The sequence below is a fragment of the Bidens hawaiensis genome, unplaced genomic scaffold, assembly GCF_021521415.1.
Source record: "Bidens hawaiensis isolate Kalapana, Puna unplaced genomic scaffold, B.hawaiensis_p1.1 tig00013761_1, whole genome shotgun sequence".
NCBI lineage: Eukaryota > Viridiplantae > Streptophyta > Magnoliopsida > Asterales > Asteraceae > Bidens > Bidens hawaiensis.
The window spans coordinates 271,126-298,457 of NW_027492175.1; the positions used below are offsets into that span (position 1 = coordinate 271,126).

General features: G+C 38.9%; 2 protein-coding genes across 3 annotated transcripts in view; one reads left to right on the forward strand and one right to left on the reverse strand.

The window, feature by feature from the left end:
- The window catches only part of LOC143544857 (uric acid degradation bifunctional protein TTL-like), a 256,115-nt gene extending 249,829 nt beyond the window's left edge, over positions 1–6,286 (forward strand). Inside the window, exon 7 of the mRNA XM_077036845.1 lies at positions 6,275–6,286. The gene's annotated coding sequence lies outside the window, so the exon portion shown is untranslated. The remainder of the gene's footprint in view (positions 1–6,274) is intronic.
- LOC143544858 (large ribosomal subunit protein P1-like) overlaps positions 1–27,332 on the reverse strand; it is a 49,569-nt gene that overhangs the window by 65 nt on the left and 22,172 nt on the right. Inside the window, exons 1-2 of one of the 2 annotated variants that reach the window (XM_077036848.1) lie at positions 2,606–2,674; positions 102–305 (exon numbers count right to left, since the gene is read on the reverse strand). In XM_077036848.1, coding sequence (XP_076892963.1) covers positions 102–305; positions 2,606–2,674 — 273 coding nt within the window. Of the gene's footprint in view, positions 1–101; positions 306–2,605; positions 2,675–27,332 lie in introns of those variants that run through there. The other variant, XM_077036849.1, reaches the window with a different exon arrangement.

Consider the following 27,332-nt stretch of genomic DNA (forward strand, 5'->3'; position numbering starts at 1 on the left):
TGCAAGACCATAATATAAAACAAACATAAGCAACCTAGTCAAACAAATAACTTTATGCAATACAATCCGAAAACGACAAAACAAACATCATGAAACTGTACCTTCTTTTCCTCAACAGCAGGGGCAGCAGCAGCTGCAGATCCTGCAACCGCAGGAGCATCAACAGCAGCAGCGGCACCACTAACACCGACATTCATAATGAGGTCCTCGATGTTTTTCTTCTCTGCAAGTTTAGCAAACAAACCGGGCCAGTATGACTCGCATTCAACATTGGCTGCTTTCAGAAGTGTAGCAATCTTCTCAGCCTGCAGTAATCATTTAACCTTTTAAGGTCACAAACTCTTGATAATAATAATAATAATAACAACAACAACAGTCCAACTGAACTGTGAGAATTAACAATATTGTGCATTTGTACATATAACCATGTTGGTAATTTGTAAAAATGTTTTGTCACAAAAACACAAGAATAATATATAAAGGCAAACAAAACACAAAAAAACATAAATCATTTTTTTTAACTGCACAAGAATCCAAATTTTATCAAACATTAAGAAGTTTATTTTCAAGACCAAAGTAATATGTTCCAAACAAAATAACAAATTAAAAGCAAACACGAAAGCGTAAGATCAAAACATATGATCGTAACAAATCTCACGAATACTGGCATTTTTATTAATTCCGTAGATAAGGGTGTAAACAACCTGAGTCCCAACCTCGCCAAGGCTCGATCTCGGTTTGTTTAGAGTAGTGACTTGAACTCGAGCTTGGATCTTGAGTAGTTTCTCAAATCTCAAGCTCAAGCTCGCTCAAGCTCAACTCGTTTAATATGTATACCTATTTATTAGGAGGGAAAATTAGGATATAAATGAATGCAGGCTTGACACCGAAGCCCAGGGGCGTAGCTAGCCTATGGACAACAGGTTCGGCCGAACCTGTAAATTTTTTTTTTAGTGTTATATATTCATTTATTTCGACTTCGAACCCGTAGAAACATTTACACTGAACCCATAGAAACCTTGATAACGAACCTTAACCCACTTTTAAATTAAAAACAGTTTGTTTGGCCCATAACATTTATTCTATAAACATAAGCCCATAACCATTTAAGATAACCAATAACCTTTTAACATAACCCGTTACCTATACACATTTAAAGTTACGATATTGGAACCAACAAAAGTCGACTCTTTAGTTCCACCATTAGCAATCGACATGCAGATTGAGTTCTGAGTGTTCGACCATCATGCCACTACTATGAATATGACTGTTTCAACACGGTGCTAGATATGCAAATCCAAGAGTTTGAAAACCGTTTTAGTGAGGTAACTTGTCTACTTTCATTTTTAGTACAAGTAGTTTAAGCCCATGTTATAGTTCTCTCTCTGTTTTATTTTTTCAGGAAACATCCGAATTACTAACTTGTATAAGTAGTTTGAGTCCATGTGATGGTTTTCGTGGGTTCCATATACCAAAGCTACTGCGATTGGCTGATATGTATCCCTATGATTTTGATGAAAAGGATAAAGATAGACTCCGTATGGAACTCGAAGTCTATATTGATACTTTGGAAGAAGATACAAGGTTTGCCAACTTGAACAACATATCTAGTCTGGTGCAATTGATGGTTGAAACAAAGAAACACAATAATTTTACGTTGGTTTACCGATTATTAAAGTTAGCCCTCGTTTTACCTGTAGCGGCTGCAACTGTTGAGAGATGCTTTTCAGCAATGAAGTACATCAAATCCGATTTGCGTAATCGGATGGGTGATGAACATTTAAGTGAGAGTTGCATTTGTTTTGTTGAAAAAGATTTGCTTAGAAAAGTTTCAATTGATGATGTAATGGATAGGTTTTAGAAAATGAAACCCCGTAGAATGCAACTTTAATAAATTTCTGTTGACTTTTAATATCGAATGACATGTTTTGTATTACAATTTTTGCATTCTAATTTTATTTTTGCTATTTTTATTATATGACACGATCCAAACCGTTTAGCCGGACCGGTCAGAAATAGTGATAGAAAATTTCTATTGACAACCGGTCGTCTGTCTCTTGAAAATTTCCGAACTCGTAAGAAGAAAATCCTGGCTACGCCACTGCCGAAGCCTCAACATTTTCTTTATTAATATAGTAAGATTACAATTTTATGTAACACAATACGTATTATTTACTTACTTTTATCATAATTTTATATATAATAATAACTATTATACTTCTTTCATAATTTTATATTTAATGATAACTATTAATATATAACTAAATTATTACATAAAAAATAGCTAAACTATGTGCGAGCTCAACAAGTGAAAATCACACTCAATTTGAGTTTTAACGAGCAGATCTCGAGTAGATCATAACAAGTAAAGCTCAGGCTCGATTCGAGTTTTAACGAGCAGATCTCAAATAGATCATAAGCAGCTAAGCTCATTTACAAGCACATAACCTACACATGATATCACGAAACAAATAAAAATATATCATATTTAAAGAATTATACTAATGAAAATTTAAATTGACATATTCAACTATAAAACCATGCAGACGTTGAGTAACAAGTAACAACAAAATAAATAAGAAAACGAAGTAAAAGTGGTGATCACCGTGATCGGGATGCCTTCGTCGGCGAGAATCAAGGTAGCGTAAGTGCAAGCAAGCTCTCCGGTCGACATGATACTTCTCTATAAGGCTTGTTGTAAATGGAGACGGGGTTTTAATGGGAAGAAATGGGCAAGTTTATTTTGCTAGGCACATAAAGTAGTAGCGTGAAAAGAAAAGTTGACTTCAATAAAAAAAAATGTGGGTCTTTCATTTTTATTAAATGAACGAACGTACCTTTATACGTGTTGGTTCGGTTTATTTACATGTCTAAAAAACATTCACAATAAGGGGTTTTTTAGGGTAGTTTCTAGATGTTTTTACACGTCATCAGTTTTTACATATTGCGAAAATGATTTTTGGGACTTAGGTAGGCGTGTGCGTGGTGTAGTTCGATGCGGTTTTTAGTTAAAACCGAACCAAAAATCAAAACTCCGGTTTTTGGAGTATATGAAACCGTTCTGTTTCGGGTTTTTCAGTTTTGGTTCTTCGGTTTCCATTTTTGTTTCGGTTCGGTTTCGGGTTTTTTGGTGTTTGCCATTTGATTTTGAAAAATTTTAGGTCAAAAAAAGTTTTCAAAAAATAATTAATTTAAGTACAAATAATTTTGTTAATTGTAAAATAATAGACTATTAAATATTTAACCAAAAATATTTGAGTTACATGTTTATTAAATTCTTATAAATTACTTAATATAAAATATAAAAAAATAAAAATTTAGGGATTTGGTTCGGTTCGGTTTTTATTAAATGCAAAACCAAAACCTAACCGTTAGTTCGGTTTTTACAAAAATATAAAACCAAACCGTCGGTTTTTGTTTCGGTTCAGTTTTTTCGGTTCCGGATTGGTTTTTTCGGCTTTTTGCACCCCTAGACTTAGGTGTTTTTTTGGTAAGAACTAAAAAAATGAGATCGGGGGTGGGGGTGGGTCCTTTGGAGGTGGTGGGCCCGCGTGGGGTGGGGGGGGGGTTTGTGTAAAATATGATGATGATGTGACAATGTTTTTTGGTGTTTTTATAATTTTTATTGGGTAAGTTTCGAGTGTTTTGGAAAAACAATATTTTTATGGTTTGACAGCTAATTAGGCGTGTTCTTTTTTTTTTAATGTTTTTTTACCTTTTTATTGTGGATGCTCTAATATAAAATAATAAAAATTTAATTGTATCGTTATTAAACTTGATTTATATAGTTTTTATGTATAATATCTATCAGCTGTTTCTCGTTATTGTTTCTGCAGACATATTTGATGTTTTTATTTGATAAAAAATATGATCCTCCTTTAACTTTTCCTAATTAAAAGTTTAATGATTTGACTTTAGTATTATTATTCTATCTATTACAATTAGGATAGAGCCACGTTGCCATCCTTTTATAATCATTCCTATCACCTATGATATAATATTAGAATTAGAATATATTGATGTTAGGGACACGTTGCAATCCTTTAATTATTACCATTTAATGAAGTTTATTTAGGGCTTTTTTACATATGAGGTGTTTCCTCAACACCCTCCCATTAAGCCGCGGATCGGGCGATATGTCGCATAATGGTTGAGTGTTTTGGAAAGCTGTGTTATTTTGTCATTTTGCTGTTTTTTTTGTTTTATTATATTTTTGTCTTTTTGTTGTCTTTTAATTTTATTTTGTTTCTTTGTATTTTTTTGGCTCAAGTAACCTTTGTTTGATCGGTTTTGGAAGGTCATTTTAATCGGTTTTCGAAGGTCACAACGAGAAAACAATTTTAAAATTAATAACGAACAAAATAAAACGAACGACTTTTATATAATAATAATTAGTACATAACGACTTATGTTTGTTTTCTTTTTTTGTATGTCGGGTGTAACAGATTTTTTGTCTGTTTTAAACTAATAACGAAACAACAATTTTAAAATTGAAAACGAACAAAATAAGCATAACGTATAACCATGTTTAAAATAATAATAATTAATACATTACGAGTTCGAAAAAAAAAACCAAACGAGTTCGGGCAAAAAGTAACAGCATACAAAAAAGAAATCTAAATTGCGGCACCACCCGCGTCGTCATCGCCCCCCATCTCGTCGAAACGTGGCGCTGGTACTATGTACTGGCTCCATGCTGCTGGGCAGACAAATAACCAACCATCCAGTCCACTTGACGCTCTAGTCTCTGTAGGCGGGAGTTAGTGGCCGCATCCAAACACATGGCGCGATGTGTACGCGGAACGCGCTGCGGGTGCTGATGCGGTGGCTGTTATGAACACGATAAATTAACGTTAATAAGACGATGATACAAAAAAAAATCAAACGATAAAATATAACGTACCAGATCACCGTCCTCCATGTCCTCATCACCGTCAACCTCGGCCCCCTGAATATCCACCTCCGGTTCCTCGATTGGCGAAGGCTCAACAAGCGGGACCTCTACGTATGGGCCAGAATTGAAATTAGTGACCAGGTGATACTGGCGCCCAATCTTCTTGACGATTTGCATGCCCTGTGCCCGTCCACGGTCCAGCTCTCGCGGCAGAAGCGGCGGCTTAATGGGTTGGTCTTCCAGTAGGTTCCCGTAGCCCAAAGACAACGCAATCCGCGTAACGTATGTGCCACCGACCAATTTCCCACAACCCTGCCTGTGCGAGTAAATGGCGAAGTAGTCGCCGAGACAGCGAGCAAGGTTGCAGTGTCTCCCCGTAAGCAGGCATCGCAAAAAAAAGAGGTCACGGAGGTTGCAGTGATCTGCCCCCCCCCCTCCCCGTGACGACCCTGTACGGTATGTGTAATAAGTCTGTGTAGGTACCTGTACAAAAAAAATAATAAAATTTAATAATATTATATTATATTATATTATATTATATTATATTATATTATAATAGAATATAATATTATAATATAATATAATACTAATATGATATAATATAATATAATATCATACATATACGTGTACAAACCTGTGCAACGGGTCCCTGATGGCTGAGGCTTTGGCGTCTGGCTTGTATTATCCTAAGGGGGTAGTAGGCCAAGGTGTATTGCTAATCGCCGTCCAAAAACGTCTCAACACGTCATCTGGTGATTCGTGTATGTTCAGCGTGTAAACAGGGGCGGTTATATCCTCAATTGTGTACAAGCCCAGCGCCCTGGCAAACTCCTCCATCGACAAATAACGCCAATTCCCGAAAATACGGAACCGAACCTCTGCCTTACTGGTATCCGCACCCTCAACCAGCATCGGGGCCTGCAAATCTCCCGCCGGGCGTGGCCTGAAACAATATTTACATGTTGGTGAAATCTACTTAATTTATAAGTTAATTGAAAAGGAAAAAAAATATCTGAAAACGAACGTAGAGTAAAACTCTAACGTGAGAGCCCGGTACGCTCCCTGCTCTGCGGTAAACAATCTCTCCCACGGTGTATTCTTCCCAACAATTCTTTCTATCCTCTCTTCCGCCCGAACCATATTTATAAACTCCGTAGACAAGGTCGAGGAAGGTTGTGGCTCCATTTTCCGAAGCTGCGTAAACCGGATTTGATAGTCGGACTACGGGTCAGACCTCAAATGCTCGTAATCATCAAGTACTTCGTCCCCAAAAATGTATGTATTCGCCATCTATGTTAACACATAAATATAACCGGTTATTGTCAAACCCGTAAGCCAAACCCGTTTCCTTGTCAAACCCGTAACCCAAACCCGTTTCAGGGTCAAACCCGTAACCCAAACCCGTTTCCGGGTCAAACCGTAACCCAAACCCGATTATTATCAAACCCAATTAAGCCAAAACCATTCCTCTGTTTCGGCTAAATCCAAATCCAAACCACAATCCACACAAACACCATCCAATTATTAATTCATATCATAATCTAATTTACTCTAAATTTGATCTGAACTCAAACCGAAACCAAAATTATAAAAATAAACAATAGCAGAGTCTCTAATTACGGATTTACTAATTAAATCAAGAGCAATCGAACAAGGTAACCCAAACCCGTTTATCACAAACCCAAATCCGTTAAACATCATACCGTTTTCTATCCATCCCTTAATCCAAACCCTTAAATCAACCAGTTTGATGAACACCTATATCAAAATAGAGTAAACCATAGTTACCTTATTGTAGCCGTGTCGGAGTTGGTGACGAAGTTCGGGACTATTGGGGGACGGCGAATTAGGGTTTTAGTGTCAAATGTGGTGTTTGTTTGAGATGGAATGTGTAAACTGATGGGGGAGGTGGGTTAGGGTTGTGTTTAACGTCAATCCGCGGCACATCGCTCGATCCACCGCTTAGTAGTATATATATATATATATTTTTTAATTTAACTATCTAAGGTATAAATAAATTTTATATAAAATAATATTATATATTCATAATATATAAACGGATTTATACAAATAAAAACACAAATTTGATATGGAACCAATACTAAATTACAAATTTGAATATATAAACGAATTGAAACTAATAACAATTAACAACACAAATTTTATATTAAACCAATAATAAATTACAAATTTGAATAAATACATCAAAAGGCACTGGATATTACATCAAATTCTATACATCAAATTTGAATAAATACAAGTTCAAAATAGCATCAACACAGCAGCTCTTTGCCGGCCCACGGCTACAGGTTTCCCCCACTAAAAATGGTGGATAATCATTACGCCCGGGTATCTCGACCGGCCGACAGCAGCTCCCTAGTCACCTGGAATGTCAATTCCGGAGCACTCCTAGATACACCGGAACTAGTACCGTAAACAGGTACCGTTATGCCACATATTTCCTCCATCAACTGGCGCTTGCGATCTATCATGCAAGGCGACTGTTTGTGGGGACACCGAATTCATCAAAGATCGGTGCCATCTTCCTTATTACATTTGGGAACTCACCCCATGGAGGTGATACGGGACTTTATTATTACAGAGCTACCAATGCTTCCCGACACAATCACCAAAATCTCAAGTAAAGGACACTGTCGGGATATATGAAGGACTACTAAAGTGTTCCGCCTGCTCACGGCAGTTGCACTGGTAACTCAAAAGTTCAAACTAGCATCTACACAGTCACCACTATTATTTTTAAAATATATGTAAACAACCGAATGCAAAAAAACAAGGTTGAAAAATATATATTTTTAAAATTTATTTTATATATATTATTAATAAATATATATTTTTATATATATTTTTAAAATCTATTTTATATATATTATTAATAAATATATATTTTTATATATATTTTTAAAATCTATTTTGTATATATTATTAATAAATATATATTTATATATATATTTTTAAAATCTATTTTGTATATATTATTAATAAATATATATTTTTATATATATTTTTAAAATCTATTTTGTAATAATAACGGACTCCAAAATAACATCTATGCAGCCACCACTATCTCAGAACGAAATTATTATGGCTGCATAGAAGCTATTTTCGGACTCCGTCGTCATTATTTTCCGCCAACATGTGGTTTTATCTGGGCCTTTATTTTTTAATAATAACGGACTCCAAAATAACATTCACACAGCCACCACTATTTCTAAACGAAAATTATTATGGCTGTGAAGATGCTATTTTCGGACCCCGTCGTCATTATTTTCTGGTGGCGGTGGTGGTTTTGGTGGTATAATATGGGGGATGTTTTGAGTGAAAGGTTGAGCGTTTATTTTAATTTTGGCGATTTGAACGATTAGAACCCGTGAGTATTTAACATCTTCAAAAAATAAATTCGATAAGCCGCGGATCGACCACTAAGCCACGGATCCGATTTACAGCAGAATCCGCCGCGGATCAACCCCTAAGCGGCGGATCCGATCTACTTTTTGAAGATATTTATTATTATTTTAATATTTATGGTTCTGTTATATTTTTTTTTCTAATTTACGTTTTTTTTAATGAAATTTTTTAATTTTTCATAAAAGTTATATTTTATAAGTTAGATTTTTTAAAAATAAATTATTTATAAGTTAGATTTTTTATAATGTTTTATATTTTTAAATATCATGTTTTATATTTTGAAATAATTTTTTATTTAAAATTTATTCTCGAAAATATTATTTTAAAAAATATATTATATTTAAGTTATACATGTTATCATGTTTTATATTTTTAAACACATATATCATCAAATATAATGTTTTATATTTTGAAATAATTTTTTATTTAAAATTTATTCTCGAAAATATTATTTTAAAAAATATATTATATTTAAGTTATACATGTTATCATGTTTTATATTTTTTAAACAAATATATTTTTAAAATAGAAGCTAAATGATAGTTCACCAAAAACATACCGTTCACAACATCGTTTGCCACTTGAGCTTGATTTGCATTCATCATAAAAGCTCGCCCTTGATTACCATGGTTGACTTGAGGTGCTTGTTGTGGAGGTGGAGGTGGTGCTTGGATTGCTTGGATGGGTTGGATGAGTGGTGCATTGAGTTGGGGAATTTGGGGTTGATAGGTTTGGACTTGGTAAGCTTGGGTTTGGTAGTAAGGTACAGTCATGGTTTGGTTAGCAAAGGTGAGGCGAGGGCAATTGTTGCGGAAATGGTTTGGATCTCTACAATTGTAACAAGCTCGGGGTGGTTGGGGTTGGTTTGGTGGGTAGGGTGCATATTGGTTTTGGGAATTTTGGGGAAAAGTTCTTGGTTGGTTTGGTTGGTTAGGTTGGTTGGGTTGGGTTCGTTGGGCGGATCGACAAGTGGTGTTGAGATGGCCAAGTCGGTTACAAATGGTACATTGGCGACAAGGCGAGTTTGTTGGATGGTGAAATTGGCAAGCGTTACATAGCGAGTAAGGACCGATATAGGGTCTTCGGTTTTGGGGAGCTTGGGTTTGTTGTTTAGGTTGGGTAATGTCAAAGTTTTGGTAGTTGTTTTTGGGTTTCTTCTTGTTGTTGTTGTTATTGTTGTGTCAGGGGGAGTTTGAGTAATTTATGGCTTGTGGTGCGGGTTCAACCTTGGCTTGCGGTGCGGGCTCAGGCTTGTCTTTCTCACTTGCTTTCTTGAGGGTGAGGGTACCCGCCTTCACGTGATTTTCTGATAGCCAACCGGCTAACGTGATGGCTTCCTCAAGGCTCGTGGGTTTGCTACCCATGACCGAGTCCCGGATTTTCATCGGTATACCCCCAATATATTTGTCAATTTCACGTTCGGGTGGGGTAACCAAGTGAGGTACAAGAACACTTAGCTCGTGGAAACGGAGCGAGTAAGCGGCGTTATCACCACTTTCTTGTTTTAGGTTCCAAAATTCTTCCTCAAGCTTTTGGAGCTCGTGTTTGGGACAGAATTTCTTCTTCATAAGTGCCTTGAGCTCGGCCCATGGAAGAGCCATGGCCACATCCGTACCTTTGAGGTGCATAACACTACCCCACCATGTTAGGGCGGTTCCCCTAAACATGCTTGAAGCGAAGTTTGTCTTTTTCGCTTCGGGGCATTCGCTGTGTAAAAACATATTCTCCACATATTCGAACCATTGCAACAAGGTAGTCGCACAGTTGGTTCCAAAGAATTCGGACGGGTTGGCACTGGTAAATTGTTTAAGCAGGTAGGATGCGGGTTTGGGTTCAATAGGTGCAACAACGGGTGCGGGTTGGTTTGCTTGTATTTGGTTAATAAGTTCGGGAATCACCGCGGCCATTTGCTTGGCGACGAGAGCGGCCATACGTCGGGTGGAGTCATATCGCGGTTGGCGTCTTAGCGGAGGCATGCTAACATTAATAAAGAAAATGGGATAAGTTTTGGATAAAAGGAAATGAATATAAAGGTGTATAAAATAAAATGAGATTTCGATTTTTGATTTGTGAATCCTAGAGTTAGTATGGAGAAGATGTTAGTGTTAGATAAAATATAAAACTTTGTTTATAAATAACAAAACCGTAAACAAAACGTAAATGATTTTTTTTTTGAGATAGTTAAGGCTTGAAAATTTGAGATTTTGAGATTTATAGAGTCGGAAGAATCGCGCATGAAATCACCATGACTTGATATTCCAACACTAAATAAAAGGTTTTATAAAACACCACATTTGAGTCCAAACATGTGCACGTAACCACCGCGACTTTTTCATGTTTTAGACTCAAATAACAATGATAACACAATAAATCGAGATACAACGTCATGCCAAAACACTAGTCCACGAAATCACCGTAGCCCTATTGTTTTAACACCGAAAAATTAGGATGGCGACCGGAACGCTCGCATTCGACTACTTAAAGAATTAACATTTATAACACGGTTTATGGCCTAGAAAACGAGCATTATAACTCAACCATCCCAGGTAAGTAAATCACATTCGATCATTGGAATCTTTTTGTCAAATGGTCATTTTATAATGTCTCGTTTTCTATGATGGCTACAAACCCGATATAAACGCAACCTTTAAGGGATTTGAAACAATGGGATCGAAGTTAATCTTGTAATCCATAAAACACAATAAAAATCTACTTTTTTGCGTTTTAAGGTAAGGATACTTTGGAAATACTATGAAAGTGTGTGTATGTGAACATTTAGGATATTGGTGAATTTTAAACAAGTTCATAAATAAATATGCGATATGAACAATAAAATAGAGTAAACACGTATGAACACACGTATAGAACCCTAAGCATAACAATTCTAGGTCGTTACGTCTAACCACCTATCTTAATTGTCATGGCTCTGATACCAATCTGTCACACCCCGACCAAAGGTGGCGGAACATGCCGGGGTGCAACGATTGCTCATAAGCGCATGACACTATTTAAAGCGACAATATTTAACAAACTCATTTCATTTCACAACATCGAAAATGTCACATAACCAAATATTCATAAGTCAAATACAACAAAATATAACAAAATATAGCAAATCAAATATTGTTCATTTTTGCTAATATCCTAACGGTATTTGTGACATTTTCTTCACCGAACTCCAAAATCAACCTAGATGCAAACCTATAACATTTCATAAAATAAAGTTTATCAACACAAAGGTTGGTGAGCAATTCATAAGTTTGAACAATAGATATATAGTATAAAAAGTCACAAATCTAGTATACAAGACCATAAATTAAAACAACAACTAGGATAAATTGACAATCACTAATAGAATTACGTTAGCGCCACCTAGCTACAAGGGATTGCCAAGTAGTCTAGGATTTAATAGAATATCGTTAATTGCATTACGTTAATGACACCTTGCTACAAGGGGATGCCAAGTAGTCTAGGATTTATAGATTCCACCAACCGAAAGCGATAAACACATAGGCATATAAGCATAGAACACCAAATCGAGCAATTATTCAAGTGAAGTATACAACAATGTTTGTGGTTTAAGACTCAAGTATAAAGCATTTGATTTGAATAAGTATGAAATGTCACCCCAAAACAAAAGATATAAAACGGGGTATGAAGTTACTCACGTTCAAGTATAAAACTGGTTCGGTAAAAGATGAATAACCGGACTGATGAAGTTTAACGAGAAAGGCCTAAATGACAATAAAATCTTGGATTTAGAATGGTTGTCTTGAAGATCTTTAAATAAAATAATTGTTGCAAAAAGTAAACAATTAAAGTTCAAGATTTAAAATGTAACTATTTAAGAATTTATAATAACAATCCTTTAAAAATGTAAGTTTGCTCGAAACCGGGTTAAAGTATCTAACCTTAATATTTACTTAACCAATGTTAAGTAATAAGGTGGGAAAAATTCTAAAATGCAAGTTCCTTTTGGACAAAGATACTAAAATGGGTTTTTAACGAGTGTTCGGGTTGTCGGTTCGGGTCTTGACAAATGGTCAAACCCAAAGTCAACTTTCCAACATATTAATTTTTATGAGATAACTCATTATAATATACTAACACTTAACCAAGTATGTAGATCTATTGTTTAGAACTAACAACGCACGTTAAGCGAGTGTTCGATTTTGTCGGTCCAAACTATGTGATGAGATCAAGTTGGATCCAACAATTCCAAGTACTTAAGAAAATAATTAAAATCAGTTTGTAAACTATTTTTAAATAAATATACAAGTCTTGATAGCTAAAAACACACTTGTGTGTATTAAGCGAGTAAAAGTCGGTGTAGTTCGGTTTGGTTCCATCTCACAAATAGTTCATGTAACACCCCGACCGATGGCGGATTATACATCGGGGCGCCACGTATTGTTTCATTACTCGTGACACTATTTGGGTGTCAATATTTAATAAATACATTTTCATTGCGCACGCGCAGAACACGAATCATAAAGTAACATAAAGCATATCATAACTTAAAATATTCAAATAACGTAATTTGTCTTGTTACATTTTAATCTAGGTCCAAAGAAAAAGAAAACATCCTACGTGTCCTTGAGATTCCCAAAAGCAACTACAGCAAACCTGAACATGTGTTAAAATAAAACGTCAACACTTGCGTGTCGGTGAGAAATCAAGTTTAATAGATATAAATAGATAATAATAAACACTGCGCGCAACATGTGCTTAACTGGGGTTTAACATAGGGTGTAATCAGATTGTGATCAAGCCTTAGATCATAGCTCATAGTTCAATCCGTGCTCCCAATTGAGCACAAAAACAAGAAATCATACGTGCATGTGTAACAAAACAAGAAAACCGTAAACGATAGGTCTCCCGTGTTCATCTAATGGATCCATGAAAACTTCGGAATAGGCCGTCAAAGCGGTTAATGATTCACACATACAAATAAACAGCCAAGTAAACGTCCATAACACATGGGGTTTTGCGCACATAAATTTCATAAACAAGTTTAAGACTCAAGTTGTACGAACACATGAACATCCCAAAACGTTAAAAATAAAAGGGGATTAAGTACGAGATTACTCACCTGAAAAAGGTGTGTTGAAAGATAATGCAAGAATCAACTTTTAAACAAGCACAAGTTAACCTATAAATAAGAGGTTATTGGTTTAACGATTGGTTTTTATGTCTTGAATATATGCAGTAAGTATCGATTTTTGTTAGTTAAACAAATTAAAATAAAATCTATATTTATATTTACCGAGATTCCGGGCAGAACAGAAGGGAAGACGGAGGCAAAGAGAGGAGTTGGAGGCGCTGCTTAGGAATTACGGCAGAGAGCAAAGGGAGAGATTTGGGAAATGCTTAAGTGTAGTGTGTGTAGTGTTAAAAGAAAATAGTTTAATTTATAGGAAAACCCTAGGGAACACAATCCCTAGAAAGGGGGAAAAGATTTTATCAAATCAAGCAAAAGATATAAAAAGCACAAGAAAACAAAAGCAAAAGATATCAAAAGATACGCCGGCAGCTGCAGGGGATGGGGAAAAGCTGACAGGTTATAGGTCAAAGCATGGGAGGTGTCAGGTAAAACACTGTTCAAGACATGCAAAAGAAGATTTCAAAAGATTATGTCAGTCACTTTTTCTGTCAACCAATAGGATTGGTGCGCATGCTGCGCCGAAAGTGGCTTTTCGGACAGATGTTGGAACTGACATAAAGAGCTCAAAAGATAAGATATCTCAAAAGAATACTGGCTGACCTAAACTGAAGAAAAGACTTAAGGTCTAGCGCGAGAAGACTCGAGCGCTCGCGCGAGGGCGAAGACAGACAGAAAACAATCCTTAGCGCGCCGCGGGAAGAACTAAAATCCTTAGCGCGCCGCGGGAAGAACTACCATTCTTAGCGCGCCGCGGGAAGAACTACAAATCCTTAGCGCGTCGCGGGAAGAACTACCATTCTTAGCGCGCTGCGAGAAGAACTACCATTCTTAGCGCGCTGCGAGAAGAACTACAATTCTTAGCGCATCGCGGGAAGAACTACCATTCTTAGCGCGCTGCGAGAAGAACTACAATTCTTAGCGCGCTGTGAGAAGAACTACAATTCATAGCGCGCTGCGAGAAGAGTTCGTCTCGCGTATCGCAGGAACAGCTGGTCTTCGCGCAGGCTTCCTTGTAAGGAGTCTGGCGCGTGGAGCTGCGCAAACATCCTTAGGCGGGAAGAACCAAAGGACAAGCAAAGAGTTTAAGAGAAAAAGGGGTTTCAGGCTCAAGGGTTAAGCAAAGGGGCAGGACGGCGACAAGAGAGAAAAAGAGAGGCGGGACGGCGGAAAGGAAATATTATTATTATTAGTAAGTAATATAAAAATATATATATATATATATAATTTATTTAAATGTTAAATTTACAAAGATTAATAATCAAAATTTAAAATCATAAAAAGAATCGGATTCGAAAACGGGTACCTGGGTCGGGTCGGATTGGGCAGTTGTCACAGTCTCCTCTACTTTAAGAAATTTTGTCCCGAAATTTATCTCGAAGTAGGTTGCGCAGAGAAAAGGTGCGGGTACTTGATCTTCATCTGATCTTCCCTTTCCCAAGTGAACTCGGCTCCGCGCTTGGACTGCCAATGAACTTTAACAATAGGGATGCGACTGCGCTTGGTTTGCTTTACCTCGCGATCCATAATCTCAACAGGCTTCTCAACGAAATGCATAGACTCATCAACTTGAACTTCATCAAGTGGTATGTGAAAGTTCTCGTCAGCTAAACATTTCTTGAGATTGGATACATGGAAAGTTGGATGCACATTGCTGAGCGCGGGCGGCAGGTCCAGTTTGTAGGCAACTTTTCCCACCCTCGCAAGAATCTTGAATGGACCAACATAACGAGGTGCAAGCTTACCTTTCTTCCCAAAGCGGACAACACCCTTCCAGGGCGACACTTTGAGGAGAACAAGATCACCAACTAGAAATTCGAGAGGCTTCCGCCTGCGATCTGCGTAACTCTTCTGTCGGCTTCTGGCAGTCAGCAGATGATCACGGATCTTGGCGATTTTATCGGTTGTCTCTTGAACTAGTTCGGGTCCTGTGATTTGAACTTCACCCACTTCGCTCCAACAAATCGGTGAACGGCACTTTCGACCGTAAAGTGCTTCAAATGGGGCCATACCGATGCTGGAATGATAGCTGTTATTATAAGAGAACTCGATCAGAGGTAGGTGTGAATCCCAATTACCTCCAAAATCAAGAACACAAGATCGAAGCATATCCTCAAGGGTTTGGATGGTTCGCTCAGACTGTCCGTCACTCTGAGGATGATATGCAGTACTCATGTCCAAACGAGTTCCTAACGCAGATTGGAGAGATTTCCAAAAGCGAGATATAAAACGGCCATCGCGATCGGATATGATGCTCAAAGGAGTACCATGACGGCAGACAATTTCCTTGACATAAAGATGCGCAAGTTGTTCAACACGGTAGGTTTCACGAATGGGCAGAAAGTGGGCAGACTTGGTCAATCGATCCACTATTACCCAAATGCTATCATGTTTGCTTGCTGTCAAGGGTAACTTGGTGATAAAGTCCATTGCTATACTTTCCCATTTCCACGTAGGAATTTCAGGTTGTTCGAGCAAACCAGATGGGCGTTGATGTTCAGCTTTTACCTTAGAACAAGTTAGGCATTTAGCTACGAACACAGCAATATCCTTTTTCATACCAGGCCACCAAAAAGAAAGGCGCAAATCTTTGTACATTTTGCCAGCACCAGGATGAACGGAATAACGAGTTTTGTGCGCTTCACTCAGTATGACAGAGCGAAGATTCTCATCATTGGGGATCCAGATGCGATTGAGATAACAGAGAATTCCATTCAGGTTAGGGACTAGATGTACTTCTGCACCACACGCTAACTCGGCGCGTAGGTTGCCTTTGCTGATCGATGCGCGCTGCGCGTCGCGAATGCGCGATTCAAGATTGTTTTGGATCGGCGCGAAGCGAAGCTGCGTGCGCGGCAAGATACAGTTAAGTTGGCTGGGTTTGCGGCTGAGCGCATCGGCTACCACAGTAGCCTTTCCAGGGTGATATCGGATCTCACAATCGTAATCGCTGATGAGTTCGTTCCATCGGCGTTGTCTCATGTTAAGTTCCTTTTGATCAAAAATGTGCTGAAGGCTTTTATGTTCGGTGTAAATGATGCACTTAGTCCCATAGAGGTAGTGTCTCCAGATTTTTAAGGCAAATACAACTGCACCAAGTTCGAGGTCGTGAGTTGTATAATTCTTTTCATGAATTTTAAGTTGCCTAGACGCGTAAGCGATAACCTTGCCTCGTTGCATAAGTACACAACCGAGACCTTGGTTGGAGGCATCAGAATAAACGATAAAATCGTCAGTACCCTCAGGTAACGCTAGAACAGGAGCTTCACACAACAATTGCTTGAGCGTTTGAAAAGCTTCTTCTTGCTTAGAGCCCCAAATATACGGTTTGCCTTTGTGCGTTAATGCTGTTAAAGGCAAGGCGATTTTCGAGAAGTTCGAAATGAATCGCCGGTAGTAACCAGCGAAAGCCCAAAAAGGAACGGATTTCGGTAGGAGTGGACGGTGTAATCCAGTTCTTGATTGCTTCAATTTTGGATGGGTCGACATGAATACCCATCTTGTTTACAACATGACCAAGAAACTGTACTTCATCCGACCAGAATTCACACTTGGAGAGTTTGGCATAGAGTTGTTCGGTTCGAAGCTTTTGCAACACCAACTGAAGATGTTGTTCATGCTCGGCCTTGGTTTTGGAATACACCAGAACGTCATCGATAAACACGATCACGAATCGGTCCAAGAAAGGCCTACACACCCGGTTCATTAGATCCATGAAAACAGCGGGTGCGTTGGTTAAACCGAAGGGCATGACCAAGAATTTAAAATGACCATAGCGGGTTCGAAAAGCAGTCTTGGGAATATCCTCTTCGCGGATACGCAACTGGTGATAGCCAGAACGGAGATCGATCTTGGAGAAACAAGAGGCACATTGGAGTTGGTCAAAGAGGTCGTCAATACGCGGTAAGGGATACCGGTTCTTAATGGTGAGCTTGTTCAGCTCGCGGTAATCGATACACATGCGAAACGAACCGTCTTTCTTTTTAACGAACAACACCGGAGCACCCCATGGCGAAGAGCTAGGGCGAATGAATCCTTTATCGGTCAACTCTTGAAGTTGACTTGCCAATTCTTGCATTTCAGCGGGTGCAAGTCGATAAGGAGATTTGGCTACGGGGGATGCACCAGGGACAAGATCAACACGAAACTCGACTTCCTGAACGGGAGGTAAACCAGAAAGATCATCTGGAAAGACTTCAGGAAAGTCACGCACGATGGGGATTTCAGAAAGTTTCTTCTTTCCTTCATCGGGTCTGACCACATTAGCTAAGAACGCGACACAATTCTTCCGCAAAAGTCTTCGGGCTTCAGAACATGACATAAGTTTAAGACCGTTAGATGGTTTCTCGCCGTAGATATGAAGATTTTCACCATTTTCCCGAGGAATGCGAATCAACTTCTTGGCGCAGATTACTTCGGCGCGATTTTGCGAGAGCCAGTCCATTCCAATAATCACATCAAAACTTCCAAGAGGCATGGGAATGAGGTCGATTAGAAAATCATGTTCATTAAGGTTAAGCGTGCAATCTTTGATTACGGAGTTTATTAAAATAGTTTCACCATTAGCCAATTCAACTGAAAAGTTTTTGTTTAAGTTTACTCGTGGTCGCGCGAGTTTTTGTTCAAACGCGCGAGAAATAAAACTTATCGGCGCCAGTATCAAAAAGTATAGATGCATATTGTCCGTTAAGTAAAAATGTACCATTAACCACGTCATTATTCGCTTGCGCTTGGTGCGCGGTTATATTAAAAGCTCGGCCGCGCGTCACTTGGTTTGAAATTTGGTTAACCGGATTAGCTTGCGTAATTTGTACTTGCAGTCTCGGGCACGCGTTCCGGAAATGACTGGGGTCCCCGCAGTTATAGCACGACCTGGGTCGTGGATTAGGGTATGTTGGTTGTGGGTTTAGCGGGTAAGTTGGTGGTGTTTGCGCGATTGGGTTGGCGGGAAGGACTCTACAGTTCTCAACAGTGTGACCAGTACGGCCACATCGGTTACATTGTCGACACGGAACTTGAGTTGGATGGTGAAGTCTACAGGTTGGGCAAAAAGGTTGGTTTCCTGTGTAAGGTTTCTTAGTTGACGGGGTAGGGAGTGCGGGATTGGTTAAGGCATAGTTATGGACTACAGGGGGTGTTGGGTAGGTTGACAGTGGGTTAGGAGCGTGTACTGGAGGTTGGTAGGCGGGTTGCTGGACAACGAGCGGGTTGGTAAGCGCATAGGCTTTGCGCCTGCGCTTGAGGTTGTTACGGTTTGAGGGTTCTGGCTTGGTTTCTGTTGGTTCTGGGATAGTCTTGGTGAGTTTGGTCTTTTCGGTTCCTCGCAGGAACAGGGTTCCTGCCCTGACATGGTTGTCGCTGAGCACAGCGGCCAACTCGATGGCGTCAGAGAGGGTTGCTGGGTTCCTGGCCCATACAGAATCTTGAATTTCCATGGGAAGACCCCCAAGAAACTTCTCGATGGCTCGGCGGGAAGGGGTAACTAGGTGCGGGACAAGCAAACTTAGTTCGTGGAAGCGAGTAGCGTACTCGCGCGCTTCGCCACCGTACTGCTTCAAGTTCCAAAATTCCTCCTCAAGGCGCTTTATTTCGTTGGGAGGGCAGAATTCTCTAGTCAAGAGTTCCTTGAATTCCTCCCAGAGCATGCTAGAAGCAACCTCTGCGCCACGCGCGTGAGCTACTCCGTTCCACCAAGTAAGCGCCCTTGATTCTAGGACACTTGAGGCGTATAAGGTTCGTCGGTCTGGAGGGCATTGGGTATGGAGGAAGGTGTTCTCAATTTTCTCGAGCCATTGGAGCATTACGGTGGCTCCTTCAAGCCCTGTGAATTTCGGAGGGTTACCCGCATAAAAGGATTTAATATTGTATCCGGAGGGGTTGGGATTATTTTGGTTTAAGGCTTGGGCTATCGCGGCGGCCATTTCCTGGGAACGTTGCTGCTTACGTCTGCGCGAGGCTTCTCTCCTCTGATAACGGCGAGATAGCGGAGACATTCTATAAAAGTTTTAATTTTTGTTAATATCTTGGTATGGGAAATCGTTTTAGCGCAAAGTATATCGTCGTAAAGCTTGTTTCGCGGAGTTAAATGCTATCAAATTTTGAAGTAAAATATGAATTTAAATGCAAACTTAATACAGGTAATGAATTCGAATTGAAAATCGACAATTCATGCATCACCATGACTTTCCGAATTCTCAATTTAAAATATCGAGTAAATGAGCATTGAAGGTTGACAATTCATGTATCACCATGACTTTTCAAATCTTCAATTTAAGACAAAGTTAATGGTAATTGAAAATCAACTTATTCATGTACCACCATGACTTCTCGGATTTTCAATCCCCACAACAAACGAATATACAAGTAAAGAAATGAATTGGAATTTAACAATAAAAATCGAAAGATCGCGAAATAAACATGAAATCAGGTGATGCGTATGCGCAAGCATATTTTATAAATATCGAGTAATTAACAATTAGCGCGCAAACATGAGATATTTCTCATGCGCGAGAAGGGACTCTTAGGTATTCTAGGTCGTTACGTCTAACCACCTATCCTAAAGTCACGGAGCTCTGATACCAATCTGTAACACCCCGACCGATGGCGGATTATACATCGGGGCGCCACTATTGTTTCATTACTCGTGACACTATTTGGGTGTCAATATTTAATAAATACATTTTCATTGCGCACGCGCAGAACACGAATCATAAAGTAACATAAAGCATATCATAACTTAAAATATTCAAATAACGTAATTTGTCTTGTTACATTTTAATCTAGGTCCAAAGAAAAAGAAAACATCCTACGTGTCATTGAGATTCCCAAACGCAGCTACAGCAAACCTGAACATGTGTTAAAATAAAACGTCAACACTTGCGTGTCGGTGAGAAATCAAGTTTAATAGATATAAATAGATAATAATAAACACTGCGCGCAACATGTGCTTAACTGGGGTTTAACATAGGGTGTAATCAGATTGTGATCAAGCCTTAGATCATAGCTCATAGTTCAATCCGTGCTCCCAATTGAGCACAAAAACAAGAAATCATACGTGCATGTGTAACAAAACAAGAAAACCGTAAACGATAGGTCTCCCGTGTTCATCTAATGGATCCATGAAAACTTCGGAATAGGCCGTCAAAGCGGTTAATGATTCACACATACAAATAAACAGCCAAGTAAACGTCCATAACACATGGGGTTTTGCGCATATAAATTTCATAAACAAGTTTAAGACTCAAGTTGTACGAACACATGAACATCCCAAAACGTTAAAAATAAAAGGGGATTAAGTACGAGATTACTCACCTGAAAAAGGTGTGTTGAAAGATAATGCAAGAATCAACTTTTAAACAAGCACAAGTTAACCTATAAATAAGAGGTTATTGGTTTAACGATTGGTTTTTATGTCTTGAATATATGCAGTAAGTATCGATTTTTGTTAGTTAAACAAATTAAAATAAAATCTATATTTATATATACCGAGATTCCAGGCAGAACAGAAGGGAAGACGGAGGCAAAGAGAGGAGTTGGAGGCGCTGCTTAGGAATTACGGCAGAGAGCAAAGGGAGAGATTTGGGAAATGCTTAAGTGTAGTGTGTATAGTGTTAAAAGAAAATAGTTTAATTTATAGGAAAACCCTAGGGAACACAATCCCTAGAAAGGGGGAAAAGATTTTATCAAATCAAGCAAAAGATATAAAAAGCACAAGAAAACAAAAGCAAAAGATATCAAAAGATACGCCGGCAGCTGCAGGGGATGGGGAAAAGCTGACAGGTTATAGGTCAAAGCATGGGAGGTGTCAGGTAAAACACTGTTCAAGACATGCAAAAGAAGATTTCAAAAGATTATGTCAGTCACTTTTTCTGTCAACCAATAGGATTGGTGCGCATGCTGCGCCGAAAGTGGCTTTTCGGACAGATGTTGGAACTGACCTAAAGAGCTCAAAAGATAAGATATCTCAAAAGAATACAGGCTGACCTAAACTGAAGAAAAGACTTAAGGTCTAGCGCGAGAAGACTCGAGCGCTCGCGCGAGGGCGAAGGCAGACAGAAAACAATCCTTAGCGCGCCGCGGGAAGAACTAAAATTCTTAGCGCGCCGCGGGAAGAACTACCATTCTTAGCGCGCCGCGGGAAGAACTACAAATCCTTAGCGCGCCGCGGGAAGAACTACAAATCCTTAGCGCGTCGCGAAAAGAACTACCATTCTTAGCGCGCTGCGAGAAGAACTACCATTCTTAGCGCGCTGCGAGAAGAACTACAATTCTTAGCGCATCGCGGGAAGAACTACCATTGTTAGCGTGCTGCGAAAAGAACTACAATTCTTAGCGCGCTGCGAGAAGAACTACAATTCTTAGCGCTCTGCGAGAAGAACTACAATTCTTAGCGCGCTGCGAGAAGAGTTCGTCTCGCGTATCGCAGGAACAGCTGGTCTTCGCGCAGGCTTCCTTGTAAGGAGTCTGGCGCGTGGAGCTGCGCAGACATCCTTAGGCGGGAAGAACCAAAGGACAAGCAAAGAGTTTAAGAGAAAAAGGGGTTTCAGGCTCAAGGGTTAAGCAAAGGGGCAGGACGGCGACAAGAGAGAAAAAGAGAGGCGGGACGGCGGAAAGGAAATATTATTATTATTAGTAAGTAATATAAATATATATATATATATATATATAATTTATTTAAATGTTAAATTTACAAAGATTAATAATCAAAATTTAAAATCATAAAAAGAATCGGATTCGAAAACGGGTACCTGGGTCGGGTCGGATTGGGCAGTTGTCACAGTTCATAGATGGTTTCTACATGCAAAAATATCATAGAACTTGTATATTGGTTTATAAATGAAGAAAACTTAAATTTTACAACTAAAAAGTTATCTACAAGTCTTTTAAGCAAAAGTTTCGGTTTAGTTCGGTTTCCATCTCCCAACGAGTTCATAGATGGATTCCATATTTTAGTATCAAAGAACTTGTAAAAATGATTTTTGAAACTCAAATCTAGCAATAAACATGTTTAAACAACTATTTTAACAAAACTAGTAAACAAAAGTTCGGTTTCCGGTTTGGACTAGTTTCGGTTAAACCGAGGCTAGTCTTATACAAACCCACACCATGGAACTTGTAAATAAGATGAACAAACTAAAAGGGTTAGATTTTAGTCATAAGTGATATGTATAATAAGTTATGTGTGTGTGTATATATATCAAGAACACGAAGTCCTCCATGAAGCCTTGCCTTATGACATTCGAAACTTAACCAACCGGAGTCGGTGAAGTAACAAATAAAGGAAACAAGGGGTGTGTATTATATATATGTTGTACCACTATATTCAAGTGTTAGTAATATTGGATGAACAAGTTAAAATGAAAGACTATAGTTAGTTGACCTTAAGAAATCAAAATAACAAAATTGTGAAGATGAATACTTGGATTTGAGAGAGATTTTAGAGAAGATGAACAACCAAAATGGTGTATGGAGCCTTGCTTTTATAATGGTTCATACAAATAGGGTAAATATGCATGTGATGGTTGAAATGGTCAAACAAGTTTTTGGTAAATGGCAATAATAGTCCACAAAGTTTGGTTTAAGTCATTTTAAGGAGTTTTAATGACCAAAAAGAATGTTTTCAAGACCCAACAAGTGTAAAACAATATTGTAACATAAAATCCATCATTTTGATTATATCATAGCTTTGGTTTACAAAATGGTTCGGTTTATATGATAAACGAATACAAAACAAATACAAACGAGACCCGAAATTTACGAATGTCACAATCAGCGGCGGATCGATCACTAAGCGGCGGATCCGATCTACTTTTGAAGATATATATTATTATTTTAATATTACTGGTACTATTTTATATATATTTTTTTAATTTACATTTTTTTATCATTATAATAAACATATATTCTATATTTTTAAATATTTTTTTTTAATTATTAAGTATCAAGTTTTATATTTTTAAATATCAAGTTTTATATTTTTAAATAATTTTTTTTAAATTTATAAAAACACAAATATTATTTTAAAAATTAAATTATTTTAAAGTTATATATTTTATCAAGTTATTTTTATTTAATAACACAAACATTTTACAAATCATCCTAAATAAACAGGCTCTTCAGCTTGCACTCGCCAAGTTTCCCTTATTTGCATATACTCTTTTATACGATCTTCGTACAAATACCTCCATTCGTGCGCCGCTTCGTTGGCGTATCCTTCCCATTGACGTGCTGGTAGCGGCACACGGAAATTCCCTTCTATTTATATGTTGAGCCAATGATTATCCTTAACATTTAACACTACTATTACCGGAATCTGAGATAGTGGTTCCGGACTCATTCTCATTGGGAAGTAACTCTCACTGGAGGTCAGATGGAGGTTGATTAAAACACAGTCATACGTCTGAGCCACTACGTGTCCGTGCCCAGGTAACTTAAACCACCCACTCTTTTGCTGGAATAAAGCAAACGTTGAGCAGTCCAGCGAATCACGAACCGTGTCATAATTACCGGTTACCTCGTAGTTCAACCTTTGGCTCCACCAGGATTTGTTAGTGACCATCTCATTCCTTATGCTTGCTCTGACCTCCTTCCAGTTCTGTTGACGCATGCCTAAGCCGACAGCGATTGCTCTGAAACCGCAATTACCATCTGGCTTTACATATTTTATTCCTGAAATGAACGGGTATGCCCAGGTGGTAATGAGGTGCCTATAACTTTCTATGATTGGGACGCCCTTAGGGTCACGCAGTAATGGAAAACGAAGGTCGGTTGGAGTCTCAAGCTTTTTAGATGAGCGTTTCGGTGGTTTAGGTATCTTAAACCGGGCATGTGACTTAGACTTGGAATGCGACAACGATTGGGTGGGGGCTTTGGGTGTTGGTTGCCGTGACATAAAGGGGGCGTAGGAGTTGTGTCTGTGGGGATCAAAAGACATGGAAGGGGCGTAGGAGCTGTGTTTATGGGGATCAAATGACGGGGATGTAGCATAAGAGTTGTGTCTTTAGGGATCAAATGACGGGGAGGTAGCGTAGGAGCTGTGCCTGTGAGGATCAAATGACGGGGAGGGGGCGTAGGAGCTGTGTCTGTGGGGATCAGTTGACGGGGACGGGGAGTACGAGTTGTGTCTGTGGGTATCAGTTGACGGGGACGGGGAGTACGAGCTCTGTCTAGGGGTATCTCTTTTCTTTGCTTGTTGGTTTAGATTTGGACGCCCCCTAGGGTCGTCTCGTTTCTCAGGCTCCTCCTTGTTTGATTTCCCAGGAAGAACAGACATTATCTTTAAGAATAGACTTTTTTTTTGCATTCGGTTGTTTAGTCCTAGAACTTGTTTTTTCACATGTTCTAGTTCCGCTTCATAGTCTGGTTCTTCGTGTCCAACAGACGCCGGACTGAAATTGAGCTTCCTCCAAAAGGGGTCTATGTCTTTTAATGGAATGCGTATATTGTTAATAGTGTGCCAGTTAAGCTTACAAGCACACGGCAAGCCCCATGATGTTTGTAACCGGTGGTCGCACTCCGCCCCCGTATCTAGCAATGTGTCAAGCAAGGTCAGCTCTTTGTCAAGTTTAGCGATAGAAAAAAGTGACACCCTTTTATGTAGCTTTTCAAACAAAGTCAACTGATGGTACTTCTTGATCCTAACACGGGAGTCTTCAAGGGTCGCACTGAATTCTTCCATTTTGGAATTCACGACTTCAAGGGCAAACGCCGCAATAGAGTCTAGCGAATTGTTCGGCCCCGAAAGGTGTCTCTTCAAGTTTGCGTGTTGGCCCTCTACTCTGTTTGTTGTATGCTCGCCGAAGTTTAGTCGGTCGTCAATCCAGCACGACACGAACTTCTTTTTGTATGGTACCAACCAGTTGTCGCGAATATAATACCAAGTAGAGGTGTTCAAAAAAACCGGTTATAGAACCGGTTTGGTCGGTTTAACCGAAAACCGGTTAATAGAAAAACCGGTTATTAAAAAACCGGTTAGACCGGTTATTGAACCGCCGGTTAGTACTTCGGTTACTCATTCGTGGACAAAAACCGGTATTGAACCGGTTAGTAAAAAAACCGGTTAAATTTAAAAACCGGTTATTAAAAAACCGGTTAACCTAAAAACCGGTTAACCGGTTAACGGTCAAAAACCGGTTAACCTAAAAACCGGTTTTTAGGTTAACCGGTTTTTGACCGTTATAAAACGGCCATATGACCGTTTGGGTCCTTTTTTGCCCGTTTTTTCTTGATTTCTAGCCGTTTTTTTTAACATTTTACCCCCACAAACAACTATATATAGTTTAGGTTGGGTAGGTTAGCTCACACTCGATTATACAACTCTACTAGCTCTAAACGTTTATTTCATACGCGATTATTTTGTTATCTCACACTCAATTATACCACATTACCACTCCATACGCTCTTATTTCGTAGTCGTTTATTTCATACTCGTACTCGTTTATTTCATACTCGATTATACGCTCTTATTATCATGGCCTCCCAAAGTGCTGCTTCATCCGTCAACATGGGTGCCTCGAACACAGACATAACGGTCGTTCGGATCATCCCCACGAAACGAAACCAAGATGTGTGGCAACATTTCGACCTATGCGAACTGTCAAACGGTCGCCAAAAAGCTCGATGCAAGCACTGTTTGAAGTTCTATGCCAAAGATGCAAACTCCACTTTAAAAGCGCATATACAACAGCGCTTTTGCAAGGTCTTGAAGGACGAAGCGGGAAGTAGTTCGCAGCCGGAGATGACGAATCAAGGAGGGGTGTTTAGGTACGACGTTGAAGCGGTACGTCAACAGTTTTCAAACTTTGTGATTCAACAAACACTTCCTTTCAACCACTTCGACAACCCTCAATTCACGGAGATGATGCAAAACTATGTTCAACCACGCTACCAACACGTAAGTCGTTCGACCCTTAGAAGAGATTGTCTTAAAGCATGGAAAAACGCTAAATCCGAACTAATTTCATACTTTTAAAACTTACAAACTGGTGTAAACTTAACAACGGATGTTTGGTCGGTACCTCATGGTTCGCCCGACTCATACATTTGTGTGACTGCTCATTGGGTTGACCCCGAGTCGTGGCAAATGATGAAACGAACCGTTGCGTTTCAATTGTTTGATTACCCGCACACGGGTAGAAATATTTTTCAAATCTTGGATAAAGTCATTCGACAATACAAAATTGAACATAAAATCTTTTCAATTTCGTTTGATAACGCGTCCAACAATACGGCCGCGGTTGGCCATTTAAAATTAAAGTATAAACCTATTTGTGATGGAGCGTTTTTTCATAGCCGATGCATTGCACATATTATCAACTTGGCCGTGCAAGATGGGTTAAACGTGATCGAAACGCAAAGAAACAGTTTTAAAAGAATGTTACGAGATGTTTTTAGCAACAATAAAACATTTTCAAGATACAAAAAATTTTGTGTAGAAGCTAATTGTCAATGGTTGGGGCCAAATTGGGATTGTCCAACAAGATGGAACTCGACTTGTAATATGTTTGAGAAAGCCATCCAACAAAAAGAATCATTAATTGCGTTTCATCTAATTTTGTCAAGTAGGGGTAAATGTGCACCATATGATCCTAGAAACTGGTTATTGATTGAGATCGTTACGGGGGTCCTTCAAATTTTTAAATCTTGCACAACTAGTTTATCCGGGGTTTACTATCCAACAAGCCCCATTGCTTTACCAAAAATTGCTGTCATGTGCACAAAGTTGAGTGAACTTGATTGTAGGGGTGCACCTTATTTTGATATGGGTGTAAAAATGAAAGAAAAATTTAGAAAATATTTTCAACAACTACCCGCTGTTTTGACATATGCTGCTGCGTTAAACCCTTGCATCAA